This window comes from Pan paniscus, chromosome 12 (genome assembly GCF_029289425.2).
Source record: "Pan paniscus chromosome 12, NHGRI_mPanPan1-v2.0_pri, whole genome shotgun sequence".
In the NCBI taxonomy this organism is placed as follows: Eukaryota; Metazoa; Chordata; class Mammalia; order Primates; family Hominidae; genus Pan; species Pan paniscus.
The window spans coordinates 24,972,709-24,998,901 of NC_073261.2; the positions used below are offsets into that span (position 1 = coordinate 24,972,709).

The 26,193-nt window shown below is 41.6% G+C and overlaps 1 protein-coding gene across 3 annotated transcripts; it reads left to right on the forward strand.

The window, feature by feature from the left end:
• Positions 1–9: 9 nt before the first annotated feature.
• MFSD9 (major facilitator superfamily domain containing 9) lies at positions 10–22,337 on the forward strand. 3 transcript variants are annotated; one of them, XM_003811673.6, is made up of 6 exons: positions 10–265; positions 4,515–4,602; positions 5,855–5,898; positions 9,953–10,082; positions 13,037–13,246; positions 17,754–22,337. In XM_003811673.6, exons 1-6 carry the CDS (start codon positions 101–103, stop codon positions 18,539–18,541), a joined length of 1,425 nt encoding a protein of 474 aa, XP_003811721.1. In that variant the 5' UTR covers positions 10–100; the 3' UTR covers positions 18,542–22,337. The 3 variants fall into 3 exon arrangements, with proteins under 3 accessions (XP_003811721.1, XP_003811722.1, XP_008962324.1); XM_003811674.6 differs by having other exon boundaries at positions 23–381; XM_008964076.4 differs by having other exon boundaries at positions 137–265; positions 4,498–4,602.
• The last annotated feature ends 3,856 nt before the right edge of the window (positions 22,338–26,193 follow it).

Consider the following 26,193-nt stretch of genomic DNA (forward strand, 5'->3'; position numbering starts at 1 on the left):
TCTGCGCAGGCGCGCGTCTCCTGCTTCCGCTCGGGGCGGGGCTGGGCTCCCGGGGTCGGTCCGCGGCTGCTGCTGCGTCCGACCCCCGGCCGGCGCGGGTATGGAGCTTGGGGGTCACTGGGACATGAACTCGGCCCCGAGGGTGGTCTCGGAGACCGCAGAGCGGAAACAGGAGCGGAAGACAGGAACCGAGGCGGAGGCTGCCGACTCCGGTGCCGTCCGAGCCCGCCGCTTCCTGCTCTGTCTCTACTTGGTGGGCTTCTTGGTGAGTGCGAGCGTGGGGGCTGGGAGCAAGTGCTGACTGTGTTCGGGCCTGGGGACCCAGGCGGTTCTTGGAGCTTCCGGGGAGCTCCCAGGGAGTGGGAACCCGCAGCCCGCCTGGTGAGTGCCTCACTACCTATCAAGCTCTCCTCTTGCCCTATCACCCACTTCAGTCTGCATCTGGCCACACTGCTTTATTGCCCCTCGCGCGTTCTCTTGCACCCCGTTCGCGGAACGTCTTCCCTTCCCTGCCTTTTGAGAAGCCCTGGCACCAACCTCAGGTGTGACCAGGTGTTAAATGCTGTGGCAGGTGCAGCTTTTCCAGGGCGGAGAACAGGGGTGTGGGCAGGCTTGGAAAAGCCCAGCTGCTGTGCGGCTGCTGGTGAGGTAGGGACACGCAAGCCTTTTTACCAGAACAGGCAGGGGAGGCCGCTATTGACCCCGCTTGGACAGATTTAGGCACATTTTCACTAGGATTCTTGGTTGACTTAAATATTTAAAAATGCAGATCAGAGTGAATTTTACCCATCTGCCTTTCGACAAACTGCGCATTGCACAGCGTAGGTTTGGTTTCATCATGATGTGTGTGCCTGTGGTTTGCTTTTTTACCAGACCAGGCTGGAGAAGCCGCTGTTGATGACCCCACTTGTACAGAATTGGGTGCATTTTCACTAGAGCTCTTGGTTGACTTGAATGTTTAAAAATGCAGATCAGAGTGAATTGTACCCATCTACCTTTGGACAAAGGGTGTGCATTGCACAATGGAGGTTTGGTTTCATCGTGTGTGTGTATATGTGTGTGTGTGCGCGCGCGTGTCCTGGTTTGCTCCCTGAGTGCTAATTTCCCACGTAGAATGGAAAGTTTAGTAAGCTGATTCATGGCATTTCTGAACACCTGCCATGTGGCAGGTGCTGCGGAGCTTCACTATTGTAATCCACAGTTCTGCCACAGAAGAATTCAGTCTTACAAGTAAGCTGATGTTGGTAGTTTCTGGGCCATTATCTGCAAGAACCCTAGATCCACCTCTGCACTCCTCCCTTTCCAAGGCTAGGCCTGATTCAGCCCTGAGTGTTAGCTAATCCAGTATCTTGAGGGTAAGGAAGCTGAGATAAGTGTCAATGGGAGAAGGCTGCCTTTGAGGCCTTGAGGCCTTGAAGATAGTATCTGATGGCACTGGGCCCTGGCAGGGAGTCATCGTTTTCTGCCCAGATGCAGATCAAGACCACCACTTCTCCCAGTTTCATGCACTCTCCATGCCACCACCTCCATGCAAGGCGTTCAGTTGGTAGCAACTCTATGTTGAGTTAATAGTTAAGATCACCATGAAAGCATGTTCACCAAATTGCTGCAAGCCCAGAAACACAAGGTCTTCAGGGAGGGTGGCTTTTTAGAGAGGATTTCTCTGCCTCTAGGCCATTGCAGGATCCACCCTCCAGCTCCATGCCTTTAACTTCAGAGACTGGCACTCCTTCTGACCACTATTCCTTTAATGTAGTAGTTCATTCTCAGCATGGGGATGCTTCTTCTACTTTTCAGTCTAGGCACCTAGAATTCACAACCAGTGAGTATGGGTGGTTCTTGGAGAGGAGTTGGCTGACATCCAGCCTTTTTAGTTATGGGTCCCAAGCTACTGCTGTCCTGTCTCAGAAGGGACTTGGGCTGGTTCAGCCAGATGAAAACATTTGAGCCCTTACCTGGAAAGTCCAGACTAGGGTTCAGAGAATTTGACTTAGAATTCAAAATAGTTTTAGTATTAGAATAAAACAAAGCAATTCGCAGATCATTTGTTAAGGTCAGCCTTCCAATACAGATTTGAATATTCACAATTTATCATATGTTTTCTTTATGCTGTGTATTTGGCAAGTCTAATCTAGCAAGCCTGATACAGAATTTTAATAACTTTAATAATGTATTCAAGAGAACCATTAGGTGTCTCATATCTTAAGGGAAAAGTTTATGGTTTCCCAAAAGTTGAAAGAGTAGGGATTTTTTTAATGGAAAATATTGTAAACAATTAAAATATATGAAGCTTTATATGAAAGTCACATAAAGCTACCTAACAGATGATTGTTAGGTAACATCTAAGGAATATTATACATAATTTAGTTATTTTTTTGACATATTTAGGGATGTAGAGACCTCTAAGATTCTTGGACAAATGGTTTCTGAATGGGAGAGGAAGGGAACAAGCTTAGAGAAGTCATTTGCCAAATTGTTCTGTTTTAGCAGTTATCCGTACTTCCAAGTTTTAATTTGTTTAGGAGGGAAGACCAAGATGACCCTTGAGGCCCATTTTGTTTAGGATGCTTAGATGGTGATGAGATCTATTATTTCAACCACTTTTTTCCTCCAGATACTTGGTGAGATTTGTTTTCCATCCCATCAGCTTTATTCAGGTGATAATTCATTTTCATTGAGATAGTCCAGTAATCAATAATTACTGGGGTTCCTACCCTGAAAAGAGTCTTGAAACTTTTGAGTGTACATATTCATCAATTTTTATTGAAAAATGTTGATATTCAGTGAAAGTTTTAAGTGGCTCCTTCTGACATGATCTTTTTATAAGTGGTTACATGCACATGACCAGATGCCAAATGCAGTGATTTTGAAGAAGCTATGGATTGAGAAGCAGAAAGGAGTTGCCTTTTATAGTAAAGGAGAAGGCAATTTTAGAACAGAACTTCCTGAGAGGAAAGATTCAGTGGCCAGTCTCCTTGGAAGAATATAGTACTTTTCAGACTCACCAAGTGCTAAAGTAACACCAATCATCAGTTATTGCCTTTGAGTCTGTATTTTCATACTTACCTTCCATAGAGCTCAGTCTCTTGACCTAAATATTTCTCTCCATCTCTTATTTAGGATACCCATTTTATTAAATGATATGTTGTACTGGGACTTTTTTTTTTTTTGGAAAAAAATGGTTATTGGACAATTGAGTTTCCTTTTCTGAAAGATCCAGAAGATTCAATAGGTGGCTGGTACATTTTGAGTCTTTTAAATGTATAAACATCGGTGGGCTGATGAGATGCAACTGACAGCAAAGCCCAAAAGAAATGGACTTAGACCCAAAGGAAATTTTAAGTAATGGCAATATTGAAATAATAAACCATCACTCTGGTAATGTAATTTTAAGAGCTAATTATAGTCACTTGATATTAGATAACAGGGTCATCTAAAGATGTAACCATGGAAAAGGCCCACTGAAAAGAGTATGTGGAAATTTATGTATCTATAGTTATATGAATGTACAGCTACCAGGACAGGGAAGGGGGAACAAAAGATTAACTCTGAGCTCAAGGAAAATACATATTTCATGCGAGTTCTTTCTTTCCAACTAACCAGCTGTATGAAAGAAGGAATTCAGGTCGAATATGATGAAAACTGTGTGTGTGCAATGTTTTTTCTCCCACTAAACCAACTGTAGCAGGTAACCTAGTGAGAATAAGAACAAAATTAAAAGAGAAGTTAACAGTCTGTCTATTAACTCAGAATACCTAGCAAAAAGGACCTGTCCTTATCCCCAGAACTGAAGAAGGGAGAAGACATGTTTGAGCTTACATTGTTTTATTAGGCCTTTCTCAAGCATTATGCCACTTAATGCTCATCATATTTCTACCAGGCAGGTATTACTGTTCTACCCTTTGCAGATGACAGCACGGAAGCTTGGTAACTTTAAGTAACTTTCCAAAGACACATGTTTAGTAAGTGATGGAGGTGGAATTGAGAACTGTCTGCCTGACCCCAAAGCCCATTCGCTTTCTATGACTTAGCTGCAAAACACTGGCCTTTACCTAGTGCACCAGCTTCTTCCTTCTTGCTTTACTGAGCCTTTCTTCTCAGGTATTATTTTATGAGCTTATAAACTACAGGTCCTAGGACATTAGCCACTTTCGCCAACTCCAGAAGGAAACATATTTTTAAGCAAGTGCTGGTTCACCAATAAATACAAATTATGACTGCATTTTTTCTTATGACTTATCCACAGAAAATATGGGGTTTTTTGTCTGTTTTGTTTGAGGAACTTCTGTAGCATATCCTCCTTGAGTGTAAAGTTAAAACGGATCCCAGGTCAGACTAATCCAGGCATTTGCAAGTGGCAGCAGATTTGTATGGCATGCTATGGAATCCAATTATGATTTCTTATGTGTTTAAAATTTTAGATATTGGTTTTATTTTTTAAATTAGTTTAAATTTTTAGGTTTACTAGTTTGAAAAATACTAATTTGAGTCCATCAGCATTTATTTTGTTTTAGGATTTGTTTGGTGTCAGCATGGTTGTGCCTTTATTGAGCCTTCATGTCAAGTCCCTTGGAGCAAGTCCAACAGTTGCTGGAATAGTAGGTGAGTGGTCGATATTGCTCATTTTTAGAGCACTGAATCTTAAATCCTCTGAACCAAGTACCTGAAAACAATTCAATTTTGTATCCAAATATTATCCAAAGGTAAGTGGGAAATGAGATAAAACAAATTTCCAGAATATTTTAAAATATTACCCTATAGCAAATGCAATTCCTTTTTTCTAGACGACGTATGTTCAAAGAGATTTTGAGATTTGAGCACTATAACCAAGTCCCATGCCACTAGTGGCAACAGGTACTTATGGGGCCTCTGCAAGGAGCTGGCTGTGTGTATAAAAGGGTAGGTACATGTGGACTCCTGCCTACAGGAACCCTTAACCTAATGTGAGAGACCAGGGAAACATAATCTACAGAAATTACACCTCGTGGGAAAGGGTTTCGGTGAACATTAGCCAATTAGTTGCAAGCTTCTCACACCGTCACCAACACATCATAGATATTGTAGGGTTTCTCTTCCTGTGCAGCATAAAAATTCCATCCAGAAGTCATTGATTTACCAAAAAGGCAAGAGACAGCAGGGCTTAGGACTATGCTAACTAATGGGAAATTGTTGAGACTAACAGCTGTTGATCATTCACAAGCCAAACAAGCAAGTGTTTGTGGACAGTCTTGTACATAATATTTGTTAAATCATGGTCCATGCCGTGATTTGTATTTCCCTCGACAAATGTACTTGGAATTACACTGGACCACCCAGCAGTGTGAAGGTTTTTGGGAAAATCGGATAGGGCACATTGCATGATAATGGAGGTAAAAGAGCTCTGTAAAAAAAATATAAGTTCTTTATAAAATAAATCATTTTATAAAACCATTACACATTAGAAACATAAGAGACAATGTTAAGATTTTAAGGCTTAGTAGGGTTTTTCCAGAATTTAAATTTCTATTCCCCTGAGTACTCTCTATGCTGTTTCATAAGTTGAAGCTACACAATCTCATATGATGGAAGGACAATCATACAGCGTCCGTAACGTCACCTTTTGCCTTTTTTCTCTCTTCTGTTTGCCCTCAATTTTTTGAAAACCTTTTGTTAGAAATTGTATTACTTCCATTTTGTTAGAAATTGTATTACTTCCATTTTTCCAAGTAGAAAAAAAAAAGATGTGAGATAATTTAAAACAAAAAGGTATCTTACCCTAATGTTTTTCTGTTGGTTTCTGTGTAATTGTTATCACATTAATCCATTTTTGTGATAGCTCTAGCTGATTTTATTGTTATTGATTTGTTTTTTACAGGCTCCTCCTATGGCATTTTGCAACTGTTTTCTAGCACATTGGTGGTAAGTTATCTTCCATTTGGTAAAACATGATCACGTGTCTCATCCATCACAGATGTAGTAAAATTGGGGACTTGAAGTTTATCAAAAAGTGATAGATTTGGGATGAGAACACCTTTAAATTGTAATATGTTCTTCCTACAATTCCCTGCTTTTTACAGACAAAAAGAATGTAAACAAAAGTTATTACCAATTTTAGGCTGGGCGCGGTGGCTCACGCCTGTAATCCCAACACTTTGGGAAGCTGAGGCGGGTGGATCACAAGGTCAGGAGATCGAGACCATCCTGGCTAATACAGTGAAACCCCGTCTCTACTAAAAAAAAAGATACAAAAAAATTAGCCAGGCATGGTGGCGGGCACCTGTAGTCCCAGCTACTCGGGAGGCTGAGGCAGGAGAATGGTGTGAAGCTGGGAGGCGGAGTTTGCAGTGAGCCGAGATCGCACCACTGCACTCCAGCCTGGACGACAGAGCGAGACTCTGTCTCAAAAAAAAAAAAAAAAATGTTATTACCAATTTTATTATTTATTTCACTTCATTGACAGTAATCAAATCCATTTATATTTCTGCTATTCTATTTAAAGTTGTGTATTTTGAACTAAATAAAAGCTTTTTTATAAGACTTAAGTGTATAGACAGAAGGGGACATTTGGATTGGCTGATTGTATATGTGCGGCATGGAGTAGAAAGATCCAGAGGTGGCCAGGCGTGGTGGCTGGCACGTGCAGTCCCAGCTACTCAGGAGACTAAGGTTGGAGGATCGCTTGAGCCCAGGAATTCAAGTCTAGCCAGGGCAACATAGGAAGGAAGACCCTGTTTCTAAGAAATCAAAAAAAAGAAACACAGATTCAGTGGTGACCTTGTCACTGCCCTACTTCTGACCACTCAGTTGTTTGAATTTCAGAGACCTTACCTGATGTCCCCTTCTCTCTCCCTGTGCTGTTTACTGTGATCACTCTGGTCTGGAGACCTCAGCATCCAGTGGTTCAGGCGGTTCAGTAGAATAGTCTATTTAGTCTCACAATTGATCAGTAGTGACTTTGGTCTCAATAGCTGGCCTGGGGGTCTCATATTTAAGGAACAGAAAGTGTACTTATGTTTCCCAAGAGTTGCTTCCTTGTAAAATATATTTTTAAAAGAAATTCAGTCAGATTCCATAATAAATTCTTAAATAAGTAAACAGCTACTTCCTGATTTATTGAAGTACTTCATATATTAGATTTCCATTACAATAATAGTGTTAACCTCATTTAAACTTTATAGTAACCCAGCAAAGTAGTTTGGTATCTTTCTTTTATATAGGAGGAAATTAAGACCAATTAAGATCCACATAGGTTAATTTGACTAAGCCACCTAATTTCAGTATTTAGACTCTAAGCCCATATTATTTTTTTTCTAAGAGTCATCTGTCATTGCCTTAATGATATAAAATGGTAAATAGGTAACTAGAGTTATCAGATTGTACAGGAGAGCAATGCACTTGCTTGTCAAGCAGAATGTCGTATTTCATGTTCTTTCTTGTGAGAGAAAAGTTTGAGTTACATCTTAGTAAATACCTTTTCTCTTTATTTGTAAACTCACTCCCAAAATATCTGATGTGTGTATCTGTTAGAGCTATTAGGTCACAGTGTATGTTAATTCTTTTAATGTTTTCTCTTCCTGGACTCTGGTCTTCCTGAGATACAGACCACGCTTACTTGCTTAATTTTTTTATACTCTTACTTATCAGAGTGCCTGGCAATAGTTAGCACTTTATGAATGTAAATTTTTATTGCTAACTATGACTCTACCCTTTTTTTCAGATTTTCCTTTGTTGTTTTATGTTTGTACTTACACAGAACATTTCATATGTCTTTTAGCTGAAATTTAATGAAAACCTTTCTTAGAAAGCCTTAAGATACAGAAATTCCTAGCTAAAATTTCCTTTTTAACCCATACTTCTGTAAGCACATATTTTAATTATAAATTTTACCAAAAAACTTTTAATTTTGAGAACAAATCTTTATACAGAAAAAGTATATTCTGTCAGATTTGGCTAATGTTTTTAAATAAATGTATTTTAATAAAAAATGATCCATTTATTAAGTTTTGAGAACTTTATTTCCTCTAATCCTTATAATAACCAGCCTCAAAGGGTGGTTGTGGGTCTTTAATGACTCATTTTATATTAAGCACACAGAAAGTGTTGAGTGGGGAAGATAATCTCTGAGGCAGATATTATTCTTGTTTTACAGGTAGAGAGACTGAGGCATAGAGAGGTTAGCTCATATGTCCGAGGTCATGGTGGAAGGAATGATGAGTTCAGCGTTGAGCCCAAACAGCCAGGCTTAGGGCCAGGGTGTAACTCCCAGATTATACCACTGCCCTGTGAGTACAAGGAGGCCAGTAACCCTTTCCCCAGATCAAAAGAGTATGGGGAATTTCTAAAATTCATTGAAATGAAAATTGGGGAGTAGGATTGAAGACACCTATAGAAGGATGACAGTATTTTGGAAGATTTACCTTAAAAATATTTTATAGAGGAAGTTTACATCGTTATGTAAAGGGATCTTTCAGCCCCTTAAGAAAAAGATAAACATATCAATAAAAATGGGGAGAGGGCATGAACAGGTACACTTGGCAATTGGCATGGAGTAGTGGCCTGTGAGATTCCTTCCATGGTTAGTGGAGAGGGTGAGGAATGGTTGTGGAACATCACTGAGGAAGGAGGGACGCAGGAACCAGCCTCAGTCACCTCCCAGCCGGGACTATTGGAGACCAGCCCATTGTACTGGAACTGGGGGTCATCCAGGGTTTCACACAGCATGGGGGACCCTGTTTCTTAACCCTTTTACACAGTGCTCCATTGATAGTATGGTGTTTAGTAGTTGTTGTTTTAAGGCAGTGACTTTTTTTTTCAAACATAGCTTCACCCAGAACATCAGTGTGTGAAATGGCAGGCTTCCTCCTGGGCCACCTCTGTGGTCTTGCTCAACATCCTTACTTGCATAGAGTGTTCAGAAGGGAGCTACACCGGGCAGGTTTCTGAGGCTTCCCAAATGTGGGAATTCTAAGGGGACAGAAATGCTGCCTTACTTGCCTCTCTCAAGAGAAAATGCAAATAGTACACAAATTTTAAAAAAATTATCAGGAAAAAAGGCAAACATAATTTTAAAAGATGCTGCTTAACAAATCTGTAGATTTTAAACATTGACAGTAGCAGTGCTGGTTGAAATACAGGGAAATGGAGACTGTTACTGTTCTAATTACAGTATATATGGGATTACAAATCTTTCCAGAGAGTAGTTGGTCAGTATATGGCAAATGCCTAAAAAAAATGCCTGCATAGAATTGGAACAACTCCAATTCTAGGGGTTTGTTCTAAGGGAATTTTTAAGGGTATCTGTGGAGAATTTGCTATGAAGATGCCTATTGTAGCGTTATTTATATTTTTGACAAATTTTTAAAGAGCAAAAATCTAACAAAACTATTTGTTAAATAAATATTGGTATGTAGTGGAATAAGGAATGTGATTAAAATGGTAACAAAGGAAAAGTTTTAATAACATGGAATGATGCTTAAGTCATATTAAGTAAAAAAGCAAGTTACAAAATAGAGCATATTGTATGACCACTTTGTTAAAATATAGGTACATTTAGGATTATGAGGTATTTTTGTATTGGTCATTTTGTTTTTCAGTATTTTCTAAATTTTTTAAAAATGTACATGGTATCTGAAGAGTGTAGTTTTATAAAGTAATGAGAATGGAGACAATAATGAGGCTTTATAAATTATACTTTATCATCTCTCCTGCCTTTCTTAGCTACCAGATCATCAGACTTTTTTGTTTGTTTGTTTCTGGACCAAAAAAAAAAAAAATACATTGTGTTTTTCCATTCACTGTGTGTGAAGATCAGAGAAAATAACTTACTCTGACAAGTGGCATCGTGGAACTGAGCATCTGAGGATCTGACACTGAATCTTCCATTGTTTTCCCCTGGTCACTTTGTTTTGGTCATTTGCATGGTGGTAGTCGTTACCGTGGATGGGGTCCAAGGGCTTTTTCTTACTTTCCTCAGGGCTGCTGGAGCGATGTAGTGGGAAGACGGTCTTCCTTGCTGGCATGCATTCTATTCAGTGCCCTGGGCTATCTCCTTCTCGGAGCAGCCACCAATGTGTTTCTGTTTGTCCTGGCTAGAGTCCCGGCAGGTGAGTGACTTTTTTTTTTCTTTTTTTCAAACGTAGCTTCCCCCAGAACCTCAATATGTGAAACTGCAGGCTTCCTCCTGGGCCACCTCTGTGGTCTTGCTCAACATCCTTACTTGCTTAAAGAGTGTTCAGAAGGGAGCCGTGCCTGGCAAGTCTCTGAGGCTTCCCAAATGTGGGAATTCTAACAGGCAGAAATGCTGGCCTGTGTGTGTGTGTGTGTGTGTGTGTGTGCACGTGCACGCGTGCGCGAGCGTGTGTGTGTGTCTATGTCTATATCTAAAGCCTGTTCCTGCTGGACATTGCCTCTTTGATTAGCACTTACCTAAAGCGCTAATTACAATGGCAGTTGTGACTATAACTGACACCAGCAGCTGCTGGCCATTGAACATTTAGCATGGGCCAGGCACTCTGCTATCTTGACCAAACCTGGAGTCGTACTTGACAGAGCCCCTTGCCCCTCAGAGCCTGTCAGCGTGAATGATCACACTACTGTATTGGGACTTGTCTCCTTCCTGTTTATCTTACTCTACATCATTCAGTAAGAATTTGTTAAGTGTCTTTGGCCAGCACTGAGGTTCCTGTTCTGTCCCTTGGTGAGCCTGTAGTTTTGTAACTGGGCTTCCTCACATCAAATTGGGATTCACTTCTTTAGCTTTCCTGTGGCCTCCTTCTGTCTGACTGTCAGTTAGCGGGGACACTGGGATTATGATACAGCAGCTTGTGGACGAGTTTGCTGTTTCCAGGCTCGTCTGGACTGTTTTTAACATTTTGAACTAGCTTTTATTTTGTCCATTTTTTGAAACACCTCCTGTGAATGCGGCGTAGCGCTTGGTGGGTATATTATTCCTGTAGAAGCTCTTTGTTCTCTCTTTGCCGTTCTTAGGAATTAGGGGAGTTTCAGTGTCTCTCTTACTGTACCTGTCAGAGCACTGGCAGGCTTTGCTACCCTGCTTGACAAGTCAGGGTTATTGGGCACCATCTCGAGTTTTGTTAAACTGCTTGCTTTTAACTGACTCCCCAAATAAATACAGCATCAGATAACTCATTTTAACATAGACGTGATGATCAGCTGACTCACCTGGGATTTCCACACCATTTCTGTGGAATATATACTTTTTTCATTTACTCTGAAAGTCTGTAGAGTTCAGCCCCCCAACATTCTTAACCATGCCTTTTTGTTGACTAGATAAATGCTTTATGAAGGTCTTTGCTTAAATGTGGTCAGTTGTCTTTACAAACCCCGGTACCACACAAAATCCAAGTGACAGCCATTGTATATGCATCTGGTGTTGAGTTTATTGTCTTTGGTGGGCAGCATGTCTTTCTATAGTATAACACACTCCACCATTATGTGGTATGTACTGTTCATAATTCTAAAGAAGCAGATGGGGAAGATGAATAAGAACGTAGAGTTGTTACAAAATGCATTGAGATTTGTGGGGAGGGTTAAAATGTTTTATTTAATAGGAAGTGAGCCTGAGCTTAAGTAGTGAGAGTTCTCTTATATGAACTGTCACTATGATCTTCACAAATGAGAGCTATACATAAAAACTCCTCCTTGCCCATGTAACCTCCACAGTGTTGACTGGTCTGTGAACAGGAGCAAGCCGCGGGGGGCTTCACAAGGTTCTGCTTCACAAAGTCAGTTGTGGATTCAGATCCTTGTGTCCTAAAAATGAACCACTGACTTCAAGTCAGTGCCTGAGGTTTAAGTGCCTGAGTTGGACGCCTCATTTTCCATTCCACTCTGTCCACCACCCCAACCTCTGAAAGAGAAGAGAAGCTTAGGCTGGGTTGTTCACGGGATACTCTTACCACAGTCTTCGTCCCTCATGTATGTAAAGTGAACCTGACGTCAATACAATTTCAAAAGGAATCATAGAACTCCTGCGAGACCTATGGAAATCATGTTCTGGCCCAGTCCTCTCTGACATTTAAGGAAACAGGTCTAGGGAGAGTCCATCTACCTAATTCCAAAAGAGATTTATACATTTGCTTTCCAAAAAGGCTGGCTGTCAGGCACACAACCACACTACTTTTGAGGCAGAGCTGGGAATAGATTAGTAGGACGAGTGTGTTGAAGCACTCGGCGGCAGCACAGTGATGTGCAGAGTGAGACTGCCCACGGGAGATCACGGAGAAACGCTGTGTCACATCACACTGGAGTGATTCATGCAGATCCGCCAGCCGCATTTATTCAGTTTCTACTATGTGTTGATCAAAATAGTGGGCCGCTGGTTACCAGAATCTGTCAGCATGTTTGCAAGTGTGGTTTTTCTGCACTTGGGGGGTCTAGGGACATAGGAGTCAAATCCATCTGCAGAGATACGAGGAGTATAGTTGTCAGTTACTTTAATTTCTTATTAAAAGTTATATCACAGCATTCAATTTGTTCAACAAATTCACAGGCCTCTTACTGGTAGGAAATCCATTGGTATTGGTTCAATGATGGTGCTATCAAATTTCTACTCACTCCTTCTCCTCTCCCCAGCTCCGTTTCTCTGTTCTTTGGTTTATCCTCAGGGTCAACCTTAGGGCTGGCCATAGAGTAGGCATGCAGTAAATATTGGCTCAATGAGTTAATGTGTAAAGAGTGAAAACTCGCTTTATGGAAGCCACCGTGAAATGCAGGCGTAACTGGGAGACACTTGGGAGGTCATGACAGGAGGTGGGCAAGCTGAGGGTTAAGGGACTTGATTGCCAGAGATAAGGTGACTGACTAGGATCAGAGTGCTAGGCCAGGAGTCCAATTACGGTGGGATAGAACCGGCAGACCTCAGAGGCTCAAAGAAAAAGAAGATCAGATGCCGTGGTGGTATAGTGGTGAGCATAGCTGCCTTCCAAAGAAACCAGAGATCAGAACTCCATCAGGGATAGAGGTTAAGCACAGAATCATAAGTGAGATACTTATGGTCTGGAAAAAGTTACAGAGCATGTTTCTCATCCCCTTGCAGGTATTTTTAAACACACTCTCTCCATCTCAAGGGCTCTACTTTCTGATGTGGTTCCAGAGAAGGAACGGCCGCTTGTAATCGGACACTTCAACACAGCCTCCGGTGTGGGCTTCATCTTGGGCCCCGTGGTCGGTGGCTATCTCACTGAATTAGAGGATGGGTTTTATCTCACAGCCTTCATCTGCTTTTTGGTCTTCATTCTCAATGCTGGTAAGTTGACAATCATGAGAAGATTGTTTTGTGTATTCATACGGAGCAATCTACCTACTTTTATTTCTTTGCAATTCGTTTTTATCAGAATAGACAGACTCATCGTCCAAAAACGAAAGTCATTTTGAGGAACCCCCCTAGTGTTTTCCACAGTGGCCGGTGCCAGTTTACATTCCCACCCACAGCGTGCCAGAGTTCTCTTTTCTATTTTTTTTTCTTTGTTGAGACCAAGTTTTGCTCTTGTTGGCCAGGCTGGAGTGCAGTGACGTGATATCAGCTCACCGCAACCTCCCCGTCCCGGATTCAAGCGATTCTCCTGCCTCAGCCTCCTGAGTAGCTGGGATTACAGGCATATGCCACCATACCCGGTTAATTTTGTATTTTTAGTAGAGACGGGGTTTCTTCATGTTGGTCAGGTTGGTCTCGAACTCCTGACCTCATGCGATCCGCCGCCTCTGCCTCCCAAAGTGCTGGGATTACAGGCGCGAGCCACCGCGCCCAGCCCAAGAGTTCTCTTTTCTCCACATCCTCATTAACACTTATCTTTTAAAAATATGTCTGTATTAGCCCTCCTAACATGTGCGAGGTGATTTTTCATTGTGGTTTTGATTTGAATTTCCCTGATGATTAGTGACATTGAACACCTTTTGTTTTTCCATCAGCCACTCCTTGGAGAAATGTCTATTCAGATTTTTTGCCCATTTTTAAACTTGGTGTTTTTTTGTTTTTGTTTTTTTTGCTGTTGAGTTGAAGGAGTGCCTTGTATAGTTTGGATATTAACTCTTTATCAGATGTATGATTTGCAAATCATATCCACTGTGCAGGTTACTTTTTGCTTTGCAGATTGTTTCCAGGTTGCTTTTTCACTTTGCTGATTTGTTTCCATTGCTGTGCAGAAGCTTTTTCGTTTCAGGTAGTTCCATTTGTCTATTTTTGGATTGGTTTTGTTGTTATACCTAAGAAATTATTGCCAAGGTCAATTTCAAGAAGCTTCTCCCTTCTTTTACAGTTTCAGGTCTTATGTTTGTCTTTAATCCATTTTGAGTTGATTTTTATCTTTAATCTATTTAAGTTGATTTTTGTAATGTGATGTGAGGAAGGGATTAATTTTATTCTTCTGCATGATACATATTTTAGTTGCAATTTAAAAGGGAAATCTTTTATTTTTAATGTATTTAATATAAATTTAAATACAATTATGGAAGTAAGAAAGAAAGACTATGCAATCTCCTGCTACAGACCCCCAGTTGTTTCTATCATGGTAATGCACATGCCTCACAGCTGTCACAGTGGTAGGTGATGGGCAGACCCTGCTCCTCTCTCTGCCTTCCTCCATACATTCTGGCCACGCTGGCTTTCTGGTCTACCGTATGTATGCCAGGCTTATTCCCATAGGAGGGCATTCTACCAGGCCTGTCCTCTACCTGCCACATTCATCCCACATCTGTTATTGGCTCTCTCTTTTCAGCATTCAAGACTGAAATATCTGCTTCCTTAGGCGTTCTCTGACCATTCTGCCTAAAAGAGCTTAATTTTCTTCATAGCTTTCTTGAAATTATGTTACTAGTTTGTTTTACTGCTTACATTCTGTTTGTTCCCCCAAATCAGTAGGCGGACTCCATGAGGGAAGAGATTTTGTCAGATTTACTCACTGCTGTCACCCCTGTGCAGAATACACATTGGGCCGGGTGCAGTGGCTCATGCCTGTAATCCCAGCACTCTGGGAGGCTGAAGCGGGAGGATTGCTTGAGCCCAGGAGTTCAAGACCAGCCTGGGAAAGATAGTGAGACCCTGTCTACAAAAAAATTTTTTTTAATTAGCCAGGCGTGGTGACACATACCTGTAGTCCCAGATCCTCGAGAGGCTGAGGCAGGAGGATTGTTTGAGCCCAGGAGGTCAAAACTACAGTGAGCCGTGATCACACCACGGCATTCCAGCCTGGGTGACAGAGTGAGATCCTGTCTCAAATAAAGACATACATATATACATACACACAGACACACACACACACAGACACACACACACACACACACACACACAGGACTATGAGCTCCTTGGATGCAGGGCTAGTTGTTTAAAATGTCTTTCTTCTTCTTCACTTAGAGAGTGGTGCATGGCTGGCCCTTGGATAAATGACTTCATAAACGAGAATTCATGCTAGGCAGTTTTCCTTACATTTAATGATATTGTACTTTACTGCAGCTTTTTGAATCTTCATATTCAAGGTTCTCTTTTGCATGATGATTTCCGTATTGGGTTAGGATGTCAGACCCAGGAAGCAAAGTTCATGAGCTTATTCTCAGTCCTCACAGAAATACATTATGATTTGTTGCCAGGAATTTACTTAGCCTGTAACTTGAATCAGGAGGGGTGGCCTGATGGATTCACATAAACCTAGATAAAAGTCTCAAACACATGCCTCGTTGATGTGACCAGGTATCTTCACATATAAACGAAGGTACATGAATGTGGTATCATTCAAAATTGAAAGTCAGCATATAACAAAGGAATTGGTTATGGAATTCTATTTTGGATCCTTCAACAATAGTGCCATTTAATATGTTGCCCTATCTTAAGCCTATAAATGGGTCTAAGCAGTTAGGAAAAACATTCCGCTGCAAGTGTTCCCAACTACAATGGCTTCAAGGAAGAGGGACTTGTTTTTCCAACATAAGCAACTTGAGGATAGGCAGGCTGGGGCCAATAGAATAGCAGAGGAGGAGAGGGAGGATGACCTGGCTAGACAGCACACACTGTCCCACCCAGGGCTTTGGCCATTCAGTGCAGTGAACATAATATCGTGCTGCTTTCTCATCCCAGTCTTGCCATCCTTTACCCCCGAGTGACTATAGCTGTTTTCGTCAACGCTTTTACTCCGTTAGCTTCTTATATCCTCCTCTGATCCGCCACTTTGCCTGAGAAAGCCTTTTCATTGTGATTTCTGTTCATATGGTTAGGAACTCCAAACTCTGGAGTCTGACAGACTCAGGTTCAAATCCCTGCTTTGCCAGTTTTTAGTGTGACCCTTGGGCAAATTGTCTCCCATTTTTTCATCTATAAAATGGGATAACAAAACACATAGCCTTGTTATGAGAACTGTAAGAGGTTCTGCATACAAGCAGCTTACCCCAGAGCCTGAGGTAGGATTGCATAGACCTTGTCTTGTTTGTTAATATTTTCTTAGTGTTTCACACTTAGGAACTCCATGAATATTGGAAGGTTGGACAGATGGATGGGTAGGTGGGTGGATTGCTTATAGTAAGCACTGAACAGAAGTTAGTTGCCATCATCATCATCATTTTTATTATTTTAATTCTACTTTTTTAGTTCATCAGCAATAATTCTTTCACATCTTTATCAATATTCTGTGTAATGTTCAAGGGCCCTTTTAAGATTGAATTATTAAAAGTCCACATCCTCCACGTTCTCATGTGGTTGGTTTTCCGTTGTAAATTTGTCTACGGCTGAAGCACTTATACAATATTTGGAGAAATGACACACAAATGAAGTTGCTGAAAACAACATGAAGCAGCACTGAATAGCCACTGGTCTGAGCTGAACTTTTAAGTGCTCTTTAGCACTTAAAAAACAGTAGGATAGAGTTTGGAGGGATGTCCTAGAATGGCAAGTTTGAATTCAGTTTTAAGAACACTTTTGGGCATGGATTGGCAAGAGATCAACAGGCAAGAATGTGCTAGTCCTAAGAGGACAGAGGTGGGATCATCTGAGTGGCGGTTAGAGCCACTGCGTAAGGTTGTATATGTTGTGGTCTATGAGAATGGTGCCCCCTGAGGTTTTGCAGGTGTGACCTGCACAAGCACTAGATGACCCTGACCTGGGACAGATCCAAGCAGGTGCTTCCCAGGGAGAGTTGGCCAAGCTGTCCCTGCCCATCGGTCAAGCCAAGGCAGGCCGTCACATATGTGGCAGCCTGCACTTGCCCCAGCATGGCCCTTATATTGCAGTCTGGTTGCCTCTTTTCTTATCTGAACCCCTTTTTAGGTTTTAGTGTCTTGAGTACAGTGTTTTCAGAGGCCTTTTCTGTGTCAATATATTTCTATGTTTAGCACTTAAGAAGCACTCCATGAATATTGGATGTCTAGATGGTTGGATAGATGGATGGATGTTACGTGGACAGACAGATAATGAATGAATAGGCAGAGAATTAGAAAGTTAATAAGGGAAGAATTTAAATTTATAACAATTCAGATATGAAATGATGAGATGTAGAACACTATCATAGGCTTTTGAGCTGGGAGGAAGCAGTGAGTATTTTGTAGGTATCGTGGTGTTCTTTTTTAAAGGCAAAGAGTCTTTTGCCAAAATCCTGATGTCAGAATAAAGCCATAGGAATGGTGAAAGACTAGATACAAAAATACAGACTAGTAAATTTAGTACCAAAATATAGATTAGTAATCTAACACAAATAATTGTCCCTTCCCCAAGGAGGTAGTGTATGGATTCAGTGCATTCAGATGCTTTAACGGGTCTCATGCCATTTTAACAGGTCTCGTTTGGTTCTTTCCATGGAGGGAAGCAAAACCGGGCAGTACAGAGCAGGGCCTGCCATTGCGAAAGACCCATGTGCTGTTGGGAAGGAGCCATGATGCAGTGCAGGAGGCAGCCACCAGCTGCGGAGCCAGGGCCAGCAAGAAGGCTGCCCGGCCCTGGGTCGAAGTAGTGTTGGCCTTGCGGAACATGAAGAACCTGCTGTTTTCCGAAATGTGGGACATATTTCTGGTGCGCTTGCTGATGGCCATGGCAGTCATGCTGTACTACAGTAACTTTGTCCTGGCCCTGGAGGAGCGCTTTGGGGTGCGGCCCAAGGTGACAGGCTACCTCATCAGTTACAGCAGCATGCTGGGGGCCGTGGCCGGCCTTGCCCTGGGGCCGATCCTACGGCTGTACAAGCACAACTCGCAGGCACTGCTGCTGCATTCCAGCATACTCACCTGCACACTGCTGCTGCTCTACTCCTTGGCCCCCACCATGGGTGCAGTTGTCCTCTCCTCCACTCTCCTGTCCTTCTCCACTGCCATCGGCAGGACGTGCATCACGGACCTCCAGCTGACCGTGGGCGGGGCCCAGGCCAGCGGCACCCTTATTGGCGTGGGGCAGTCTGTGACTGCAGTGGGCCGCATCATCGCCCCTCTCCTCTCGGGGGTTGCCCAGGAGGTCAGCCCTTGCGGCCCCCCCAGCCTGGGCGCTGCGTTAGCCTTAGTGGCCATTTTCATAATGTCTCTAAACAAGCGACACTCTAGTGGTGATGGGAAGAGTAAATTAAAAAGTGAGTAGATGGATTTGGACAACGTAAAGCAACAAAATTTGAGGTTGTTGAATGAGGGCCGGAGGCCATGATGAAAAGGGCACTTTGGAAAGGGTTGGGGTGGAAGGGAAATATTTCTGGGTGGGTGTGAGCTGTTGGGCTTCCAGGTCAGCTCTTGGCCATGCAGCCATGCCTGCAGGATGATCAGAAGTCACGGCACCTCGTGGCAAGGTTAAGACTGGAGCAAAGCTTTTCCAAGGTGAGCATATTCAGCGTTTACCTGGAAGTCTCTTCTTCCCACCTGGGCTAATCAGGTTACAATTTTCAGGGGTAAACAAACTACCAGCTACAGGATAGGGAAGTGGTGGTGGAATAAGAGAACATAATAAGATACATGGGGGAAGGGAAGAAACCACAAGCATTTTCCTACTGAAAAATAGGGTGACATGTCAGTCAAATTCTGATCAACTGGAACTTGAGTTTCCAGTTAAATTCCATACACTAGGAGGGAGTTTTCTATCAAAATCCTGCAGATTGAAGAAGCTGGTTTATTAGAACCAGCCTGTCGCTTTTCAAAGCTGCTTAAAAATAAGATACTGACCTCACCCCTAGAGATGATTCAGTGGGCCTGGGTGGGGCCAAGAAATCCGTGGTGTTTTGTAAGCACTGCTGGCGATTTCTCATGGCAGTAAAGACCACACTGAGACTGCACTGATTTTGATTAAAGTACATAGGCTTGGCTGTTTTTACACAGCTAACTAAATTTGGACTCTTAAAATTGTGTTTGTAATCACAATGTGTTACACCTTTCCCAGCTTTCAGCAGTTGTACTGCATGATGGAGCAGCGGGCCCTTGGGACCTGTTCCCTGTGCTCCCTGCCTCTGAGAGCCCAGCTTGCTCTGAAGTTGGACTAAACCACTTAGATGCTGAGGTTGCCAGCCTGCTCCTGGAAGCCTGCATTCCAGTCAGGTTGCATCCTTCTGGTGCTGACAGAACCCAGTGGTGAAGCCAAAGCACAGGAATGCTTTTAAAATGAACAGTTTATGCAGAATAAGGGTCAGGTGTCATGCCAGACCAGAACTTGATGCTACTCTGTCTTGTGTTAAGAATCATTTCCTGGCCAGGCTCGGTGGCTCACGCCTGTAATCCCAGCACTTTGGGAGGCTGAGGCAGGTGAATCACTTGGTCAGGAGATGGAGACCATCCTGGCTAACGTGATGAAACCCCGTCTCTACTAAAAATACAAAAAAATTAGCTGGGCGTGATGGCAGGCGCCTGTAGTCCCAGCTATTCGGGAGGCTGAGGCAGAATGGCGTGAACCTGGGAGGCGGAGCTTGCGGTGAGCCAAGATTGTGCCACTGCTCTCCAGCCTGGGCGACAGAGTGAGACTCTGTCTCAAAAAAAAAAAGAATCATTTCCTTTATTTTTAGTTTCACGCCTGCAAACACAAGCATTCTGTTGATCAACGGAAATATTTTGATGTGCCATTTCTTGTCTAAACAAGTTTCATATACAGCACCGAGGGGGCCACGAGAGGCAGAGGCCCAGACAGAAGGTGAACATAGCCTTGCAGGGAGACATATGCCAGGCAGGATGACCATTGGGATTGCATCAAGTATTAATCAGTTACTTAAGGGCTTCCTGTCAGACAGTTGAAGTTCACATTCCTTTTACTTTTCTTAATTAGTCCACTAGGATGGTATGCCTGTTTTCAACTTAACACATGCATACTTGTAAATATTTTAGTACGCTACAGTAATTTGTCATATCTTTAATATTTATTATTTGTAAAGCAGTAAACATTTCTGTATTTTAGAAGTCATGGAGTAAAATCAAATATTTATGATAAATAATTGGAAGTATGCTTTAGTTTGAAGATTGTCCTTTTTCCTATCTTGCTGCAAGGAAAAATGGACTTCTGATTAGGTTTTACAATTGTGAACTTTTATGTAAATGTTAAGTGCTTTCGAGGAGACCAAACTATTATTAATATATAAAATGGCCTTGCCCTTAAGGAGCAAATTAAATGTCATGGAGATTAGACTCAAAAGGCAATAAATAATCGAGGGTTTATGCAATGAAATAGAATTTCAGAAGAGTTTGGATCTCAAAGATTGTCCTTCACTCTCAGAAATAGGCAAGTTTCTTAAAAGCCCTTATAGTCGTGTTTTTATTTTAAAAATCGTAGCACTTTATTTTTGAAGTTTAAAAAGCCCATAAGCTTAATGAGTCTTTATAATCAGACACATGGAAATATAGAAAACGAAAGACTGATCTTAGAATATAGAGTAGAGAGACATGTTTGTTATTATCCACTAGTGACTTTAGTATTTTGTTATGTGATGTTTTTTAGGTGCACCTTTTCTCATGACTCCTTTTACTTTATCTAATGTCTTCCTCTTTAAAGTGTGACCCAGAGACCAGTAGCATCAGCATCACCTGGGAGCTTGTGAGACCTGTGAACACTGAAGCTCCAGCTCAGACATGTTGGGGACCATTTTAATAAGATACCTAGCTGATTTTTTGCACAGCAAACTTTGAAAACCCCTGGTCTAATGGGTAGTATTTGTATCACTTATGGAATATAATCTCAGGGAAATTAAATCTGCTCAATTAACATTTGTGGTGTTTCATTTTTAAAATTCTCTTGAGTAACTTCTGTAGCCCTTTCCAGTGTCAGGTTGAGCCACATGAAGTTGCTATTTTTGTAAGTCAAAAATATCTTCGTAGGGTTCAACTCACTATTCTATGGAATCTTATTTTAGAAGTATTGAACCTTCCTGAAATGTCTGTGAAGGAAGTGTCACCCTTTCCAACACTCTGCCAGCCATAACTGCTTGGGAACAGGTCTCCAGGATTTGGGTTCCATAGAGCGGAAGGTAGGCCTCTGCCCTCATGTCTAGAGGGATGAATAACATTCTGAAAAGGTGCAGGGTGTGTCTGGTCACAGGCGTCACCTGCGAGGCTCCAAACTCAGGCTGGACGGCCCCTTGGGGAGTGAATTCTGCAAGAGTTGCACCTGGGGCCAACAGAAGGTGCTGGAATCACTGATTCTGTATCCCAGCTACATGCCTTAGACCACAGGAACCAGACTGAAGCACCACAGGTGTTTCTGTGAACATCTGGAGTTGGGAATCACTGAGTTAGATCAAGAATGGATTCGGCTGCCATGCTCGGGTTGAGATTGTATTCACGGATGAAGGGGAATGACGGAAGAATTCCTGCGGTAAAGTGCTCTGAAGACACTCCTGTTTTAGAAAGAGCTCTCTAGCCGCAGCGAGGAGGATTAACTGGAGGCCCAAGGAGTAGTCTGGACTTTGGGGCAGTAACTTTAGGGGGGCCCTGAGGGAGAGCTGGTCGCGAGGACAGGGACAGCAGGCAGAGGTTGTGGCCCTCAGGGCAATCGTAGGAGAGGTTGTGAATAATTCCCAGGTGATGAGTGTGCAGCTTTGAGGAATTTCAAAGGGTTGCTTGGCGTCTTTTCCTGAAGACACTTCTATAAGGTATTTAGAAATCTATCAGGAGTGAGAATCAGTCCAGTCAGAAAATTTTAGGCATTTGGGCAACTGCATTCAGAAAACAGCTGTTTATTTGGAATGCATAATAAAAGCCATGAGACTGAATCTCCATGCCTCTTTGCCTCCTAGTAGCCATCAAGAAGTCCCTAAAACAGGATTACCACAGATTTAGCCAGGATGATGTGTAACAGCTTTTCTTGGAACAGGTTGATGGATTAAAATAACTTTTTTTCAGCCCTAATTTTTTTTCTTGAATTTGCCAGTCACATGATAATTTTCTTCAAAAATAAAACTTTATAATTGTAATGAGGTACTGTCATTTATTCTTATAAGTTGTATTTTTAGAAGTCACTGATGTGTCTTGCTACATATTTCAATTCAGGATCCAGAAGTGCTTTGAAAAATGTCATCTCCAGTATGCTAGAACACATCTTAATATTAAAAACAAGGCTTTGGCTTTTAAAACCATTATGCAGATACCAAATATATACGTAATCTGACATTTATACTGATGGCCAGTAAGTAGAGGACAGTTGATCCTTGAACAACACAGGGCTTAGGAGTGCCAGGCCCCCAGAACGGTAGAAAATTTGAGTGTAACTTTCGACTCTCTAAAAATTTACTACTAAGAGCTTACTGTTGACATGAAGCCCTACCAACAATATTAATAGTCGACTGACATGTATTTTGTATGTTACGTATATACTGTATTTTTACAATGAAGTAAGCTAGAGAAAAAATCTTAAGAAAAAGAGAAATAATATTATTAAGTGGAAATGGAATCACAAGGGTCTTCATCCTTGCCACCTTCATTTTGAGTAGGCTGAGGGGGAGGAGGAGAAGAAGGGATTGATCGTGCTGTCTTAGGGGTGGTAGAGATGGAAGAAAATCCCCGTTTAAGTGGACCTGTATAGTTCGAATCTGTGTTGCTGAAGGGTCAACTGTACTTTTAAGGTAACATCTCACAGTAGGATTTATTTCTAGTTAAGCAGATGCACAAATACTTAGATCTCTCATTTTTCCCAAACAGGTATCTAAACACCATTTTATAGATAGCTGTCTACTAAAACAATAAAAGCAAAACTTCTGTTTTCCTGTTTCAGTATATTATAAGAAGAAACGTTTATTTATGAGATGGAGTCTCACTCTGTCGCTCAGGCTGGAGTGCAATGGCACAATCTTGGCTCACTGCAACCTCTGCTTCCGGGTTCAAGCAATTCTCCTGCCTCAGCTTCCCGAGTTGCTGGGACTACAGGCACGCGCCACCACGCCTAGATAATTTTTGTATTTTTAGTAGAGACAGGGTTTCACTATGTTGGCCAGGCTGGTCTCAAACCCCTGACCTCAGGCGATCTGCCCACCTCTGCCTCCCAGAGTGCTAGGATTACAGGCGTGAGCAACGGTGCCTGGCCACTGATTCTTATTTTTAAAAGTGACTTAACACAGCTTGTATTGTTCCTTCCAGGGAGAAGATAATTATAAACATTAAGGAAGGAGTGTTAATTATTGCTGATAACTTACACAGCGTAAGAATGAACTGTAAGGATCTTGTTTGAACAAAGAATTGTATTTTGATCAGTCTTTATACTACATCTTGATACAGTTCTTTTTTCTAAGCGTCCACTGTAGAGGAAGAAAGTGGTTAAAATACCTGTTAATGATTGCAACTTATAACATGGATAGGAGACAGTCTTCCTTCAAGCTTACCAAAGAATCTCCATGCCATTTTGAGTAGTTGAGACACAGCCTCTTATCCAGACAGAACTAGTTTTTTGTGTGATAGCTTACCTACCTACACCTGTCCCAAGTTTGCTTAATGAAATTGAAACCACATGAAATATCCAAGGCAAACCTAATAAAGGTGTTCTGCCGCTGACTCGGGCTGGACCCTTGTGGGGCTGTATGTACGCGACTTGGTAGGTGTTTGCCTTAAGTAGTCTGTTCTGTGGGGCTGAAGCGTAGGCCTGGCCATCTCAAAGCCTAACATCTGTCAGGCCCAGTCTGTGACGTCACTGACAAGGGTGAGCATTTTCTTTGGGGCACCTTCAAAGTACCTTCACTGTGCATCTCTTTGGAGTGAATAACACTGAAAGCATGATGAACTGTTACTGCCATTCAAAATAACTTTCTAGCTAAAGGTCAGGACTTAAACTAAAGGTTCAATAGTAAGACATAGTTATGGTAGCAAATCTATTATTTATTAATCAGATGCCAAACTATATTCATGGAAACCTAAAATTTGATGTGTTAATACACATCTTTGCATAATCTTTAAAAATTATTTGTTAAGGCAATAATTGGAATTAACTTCTTTACGTTTGCATGGGAAGGCCGTATTTAATATTTAAAAGCATACACCATTTTTGAGCCCTTTTGCAGAGCCTTTTTAGATATAAAAATTAATGAACCAATTAAAATGTTTATTCCTCTAATCACGTTCTGTTACACTGTAATAGAGTTAGCCTAGTCTGAGATATATGTATTTGGAATTAATAGAATTGAAATTTTCAATACTCTGAAGCTCTTACCTTTGAAGAATTCTAGCCATCACAATCCCATTCAACACAAATGAGAGTGGTTTCATACACAAATACAAAAACTGGGACTGTTCTGTTTTCATGTATGTACTATTTTCTCCATAAGTGATTAAAGGTTTACATGTGATTTAATATTTAAACTTTGGTAAGATTTTTCATAGAAACAAGGAAAAATTTCCTTTGTCTATGTACATATACAAAATTTGTTTGGTAAGCAGGGTTATCCTAAGTGGATACAAAGAGCTTCATCTAAATTAGAAATTTAGTCTCCAGTCATACTTATGACTCAGCAGGAGCCAATAAAATAAAAAAGGATTAAAATGTCTGAATTTTTAATTCAAGATGTTTTGTTCCAGAAATCAGAAAAATCACAGCCTCTGTATCTGGTATTCTGTCTGCTGGGCATCTCATGGAGTGACATTTCCGTACCCTCCAGTAGAACAACAGATTCCCATACAACCTCTGCACATACTGAAAGTTCTTGACGTATGTTCTGAGCCATCAAAATCTCTATGCTGTGTAGATTGAAAAGTTGATAGTAATCCATTCACAGTAGACAGGTTAACTCTACACCTAGAAAAACTCATTTCCTGACCATGCGATTAAGAGAACAAAGCTACGATTTATTAGCTATACTTAGTAAAATATGATTTTATCTGAAAAGGTGCAGGAAGTTTAAAAAGAAAAAAGGATCAAAAAATGATGTGCCAGCGTGACACTGAAGTGATCTGCAAAGTCCCCATCTGCATATTTGACCTGCACACCCCCAGGGTGGCTGATCCCTGTCTGAGGGTGTCAGCTAGACGCAGAGTGGATGATGCTGGTGGATTCTAAAGGAAGGTGTCATCTGTCAGGGACAAGGAGCCATGGTTATGCCACACAGCTGGTACCCAAAGGAGACTTCTGCTTTCCTTAGAAGGGGGTTGAAGAAAGGGTTGGTTAAAAAGTGAGATAAAAAGTAGCAGTGAGCCACACACTTCAACCTTGTGTGTCCTGAGCCACGAGTGTTATTTTTCAGATTGATGAGAGAATCAGCACGTGGTGTTCAAGCCTCAGCGGATAATGCCAACAGCTGCTTCATCCGGACAAAGTGATCTCTTTAATCACGTTTTTAAGAAGAAAGAACAGTGTGCACTTTGACAAAAATATTGCAGATTATGAAACGTGACTTTTAACATAAACACAATTTGGGCAGTACAATAAATGCAAAACGTGCTGAGACTCGTACTGTGTTTGTCTACAGTTTTTATGTAAATCAATACCCTCACCGCCCAGGTAAAACAGTACACCCTACCATAAAGCTGAGCAAAAGCTGAAAGAAATCTCTTCACAGACATTTTGTGAGCATATACACAAAACACATGCTTTTAAAAGTATCAGACTTTGAAGCCAATTTCTAGTTTGCTCATTGACATAACTGTTCCCAACAGTCTCCTCTCAGCATTACATATAAAGTAATAAACCCCGACTTTTCATTTATAGGTAGTTCAAATCAAATTTTGTTACAACCAACACCAAAGACCTATCAAAGATCCACAGTCACATTGGAACTTTGGTTGGATCAAGTGTTGTTTGGACGAACGAAAGCCTTTACAAAGGGCTACGGCTCTCTACTACAGAAATTT

Coding starts and splice junctions, on each gene's coding strand:
- MFSD9 (XM_003811673.6), top strand. CDS start 101: ATGGAGCTTGGGGGTCACTGGGACATGAACTCGGCCCCGAGGGTGGTC. Junction 5,899..9,952: donor TGTTTTCTAGCACATTGGTG/GTAAGTTATCTT, acceptor TACTTTCCTCAG/GGCTGCTGGAGCGATGTAGT. Junction 10,083..13,036: donor CCTGGCTAGAGTCCCGGCAG/GTGAGTGACTTT, acceptor ATCCCCTTGCAG/GTATTTTTAAACACACTCTC.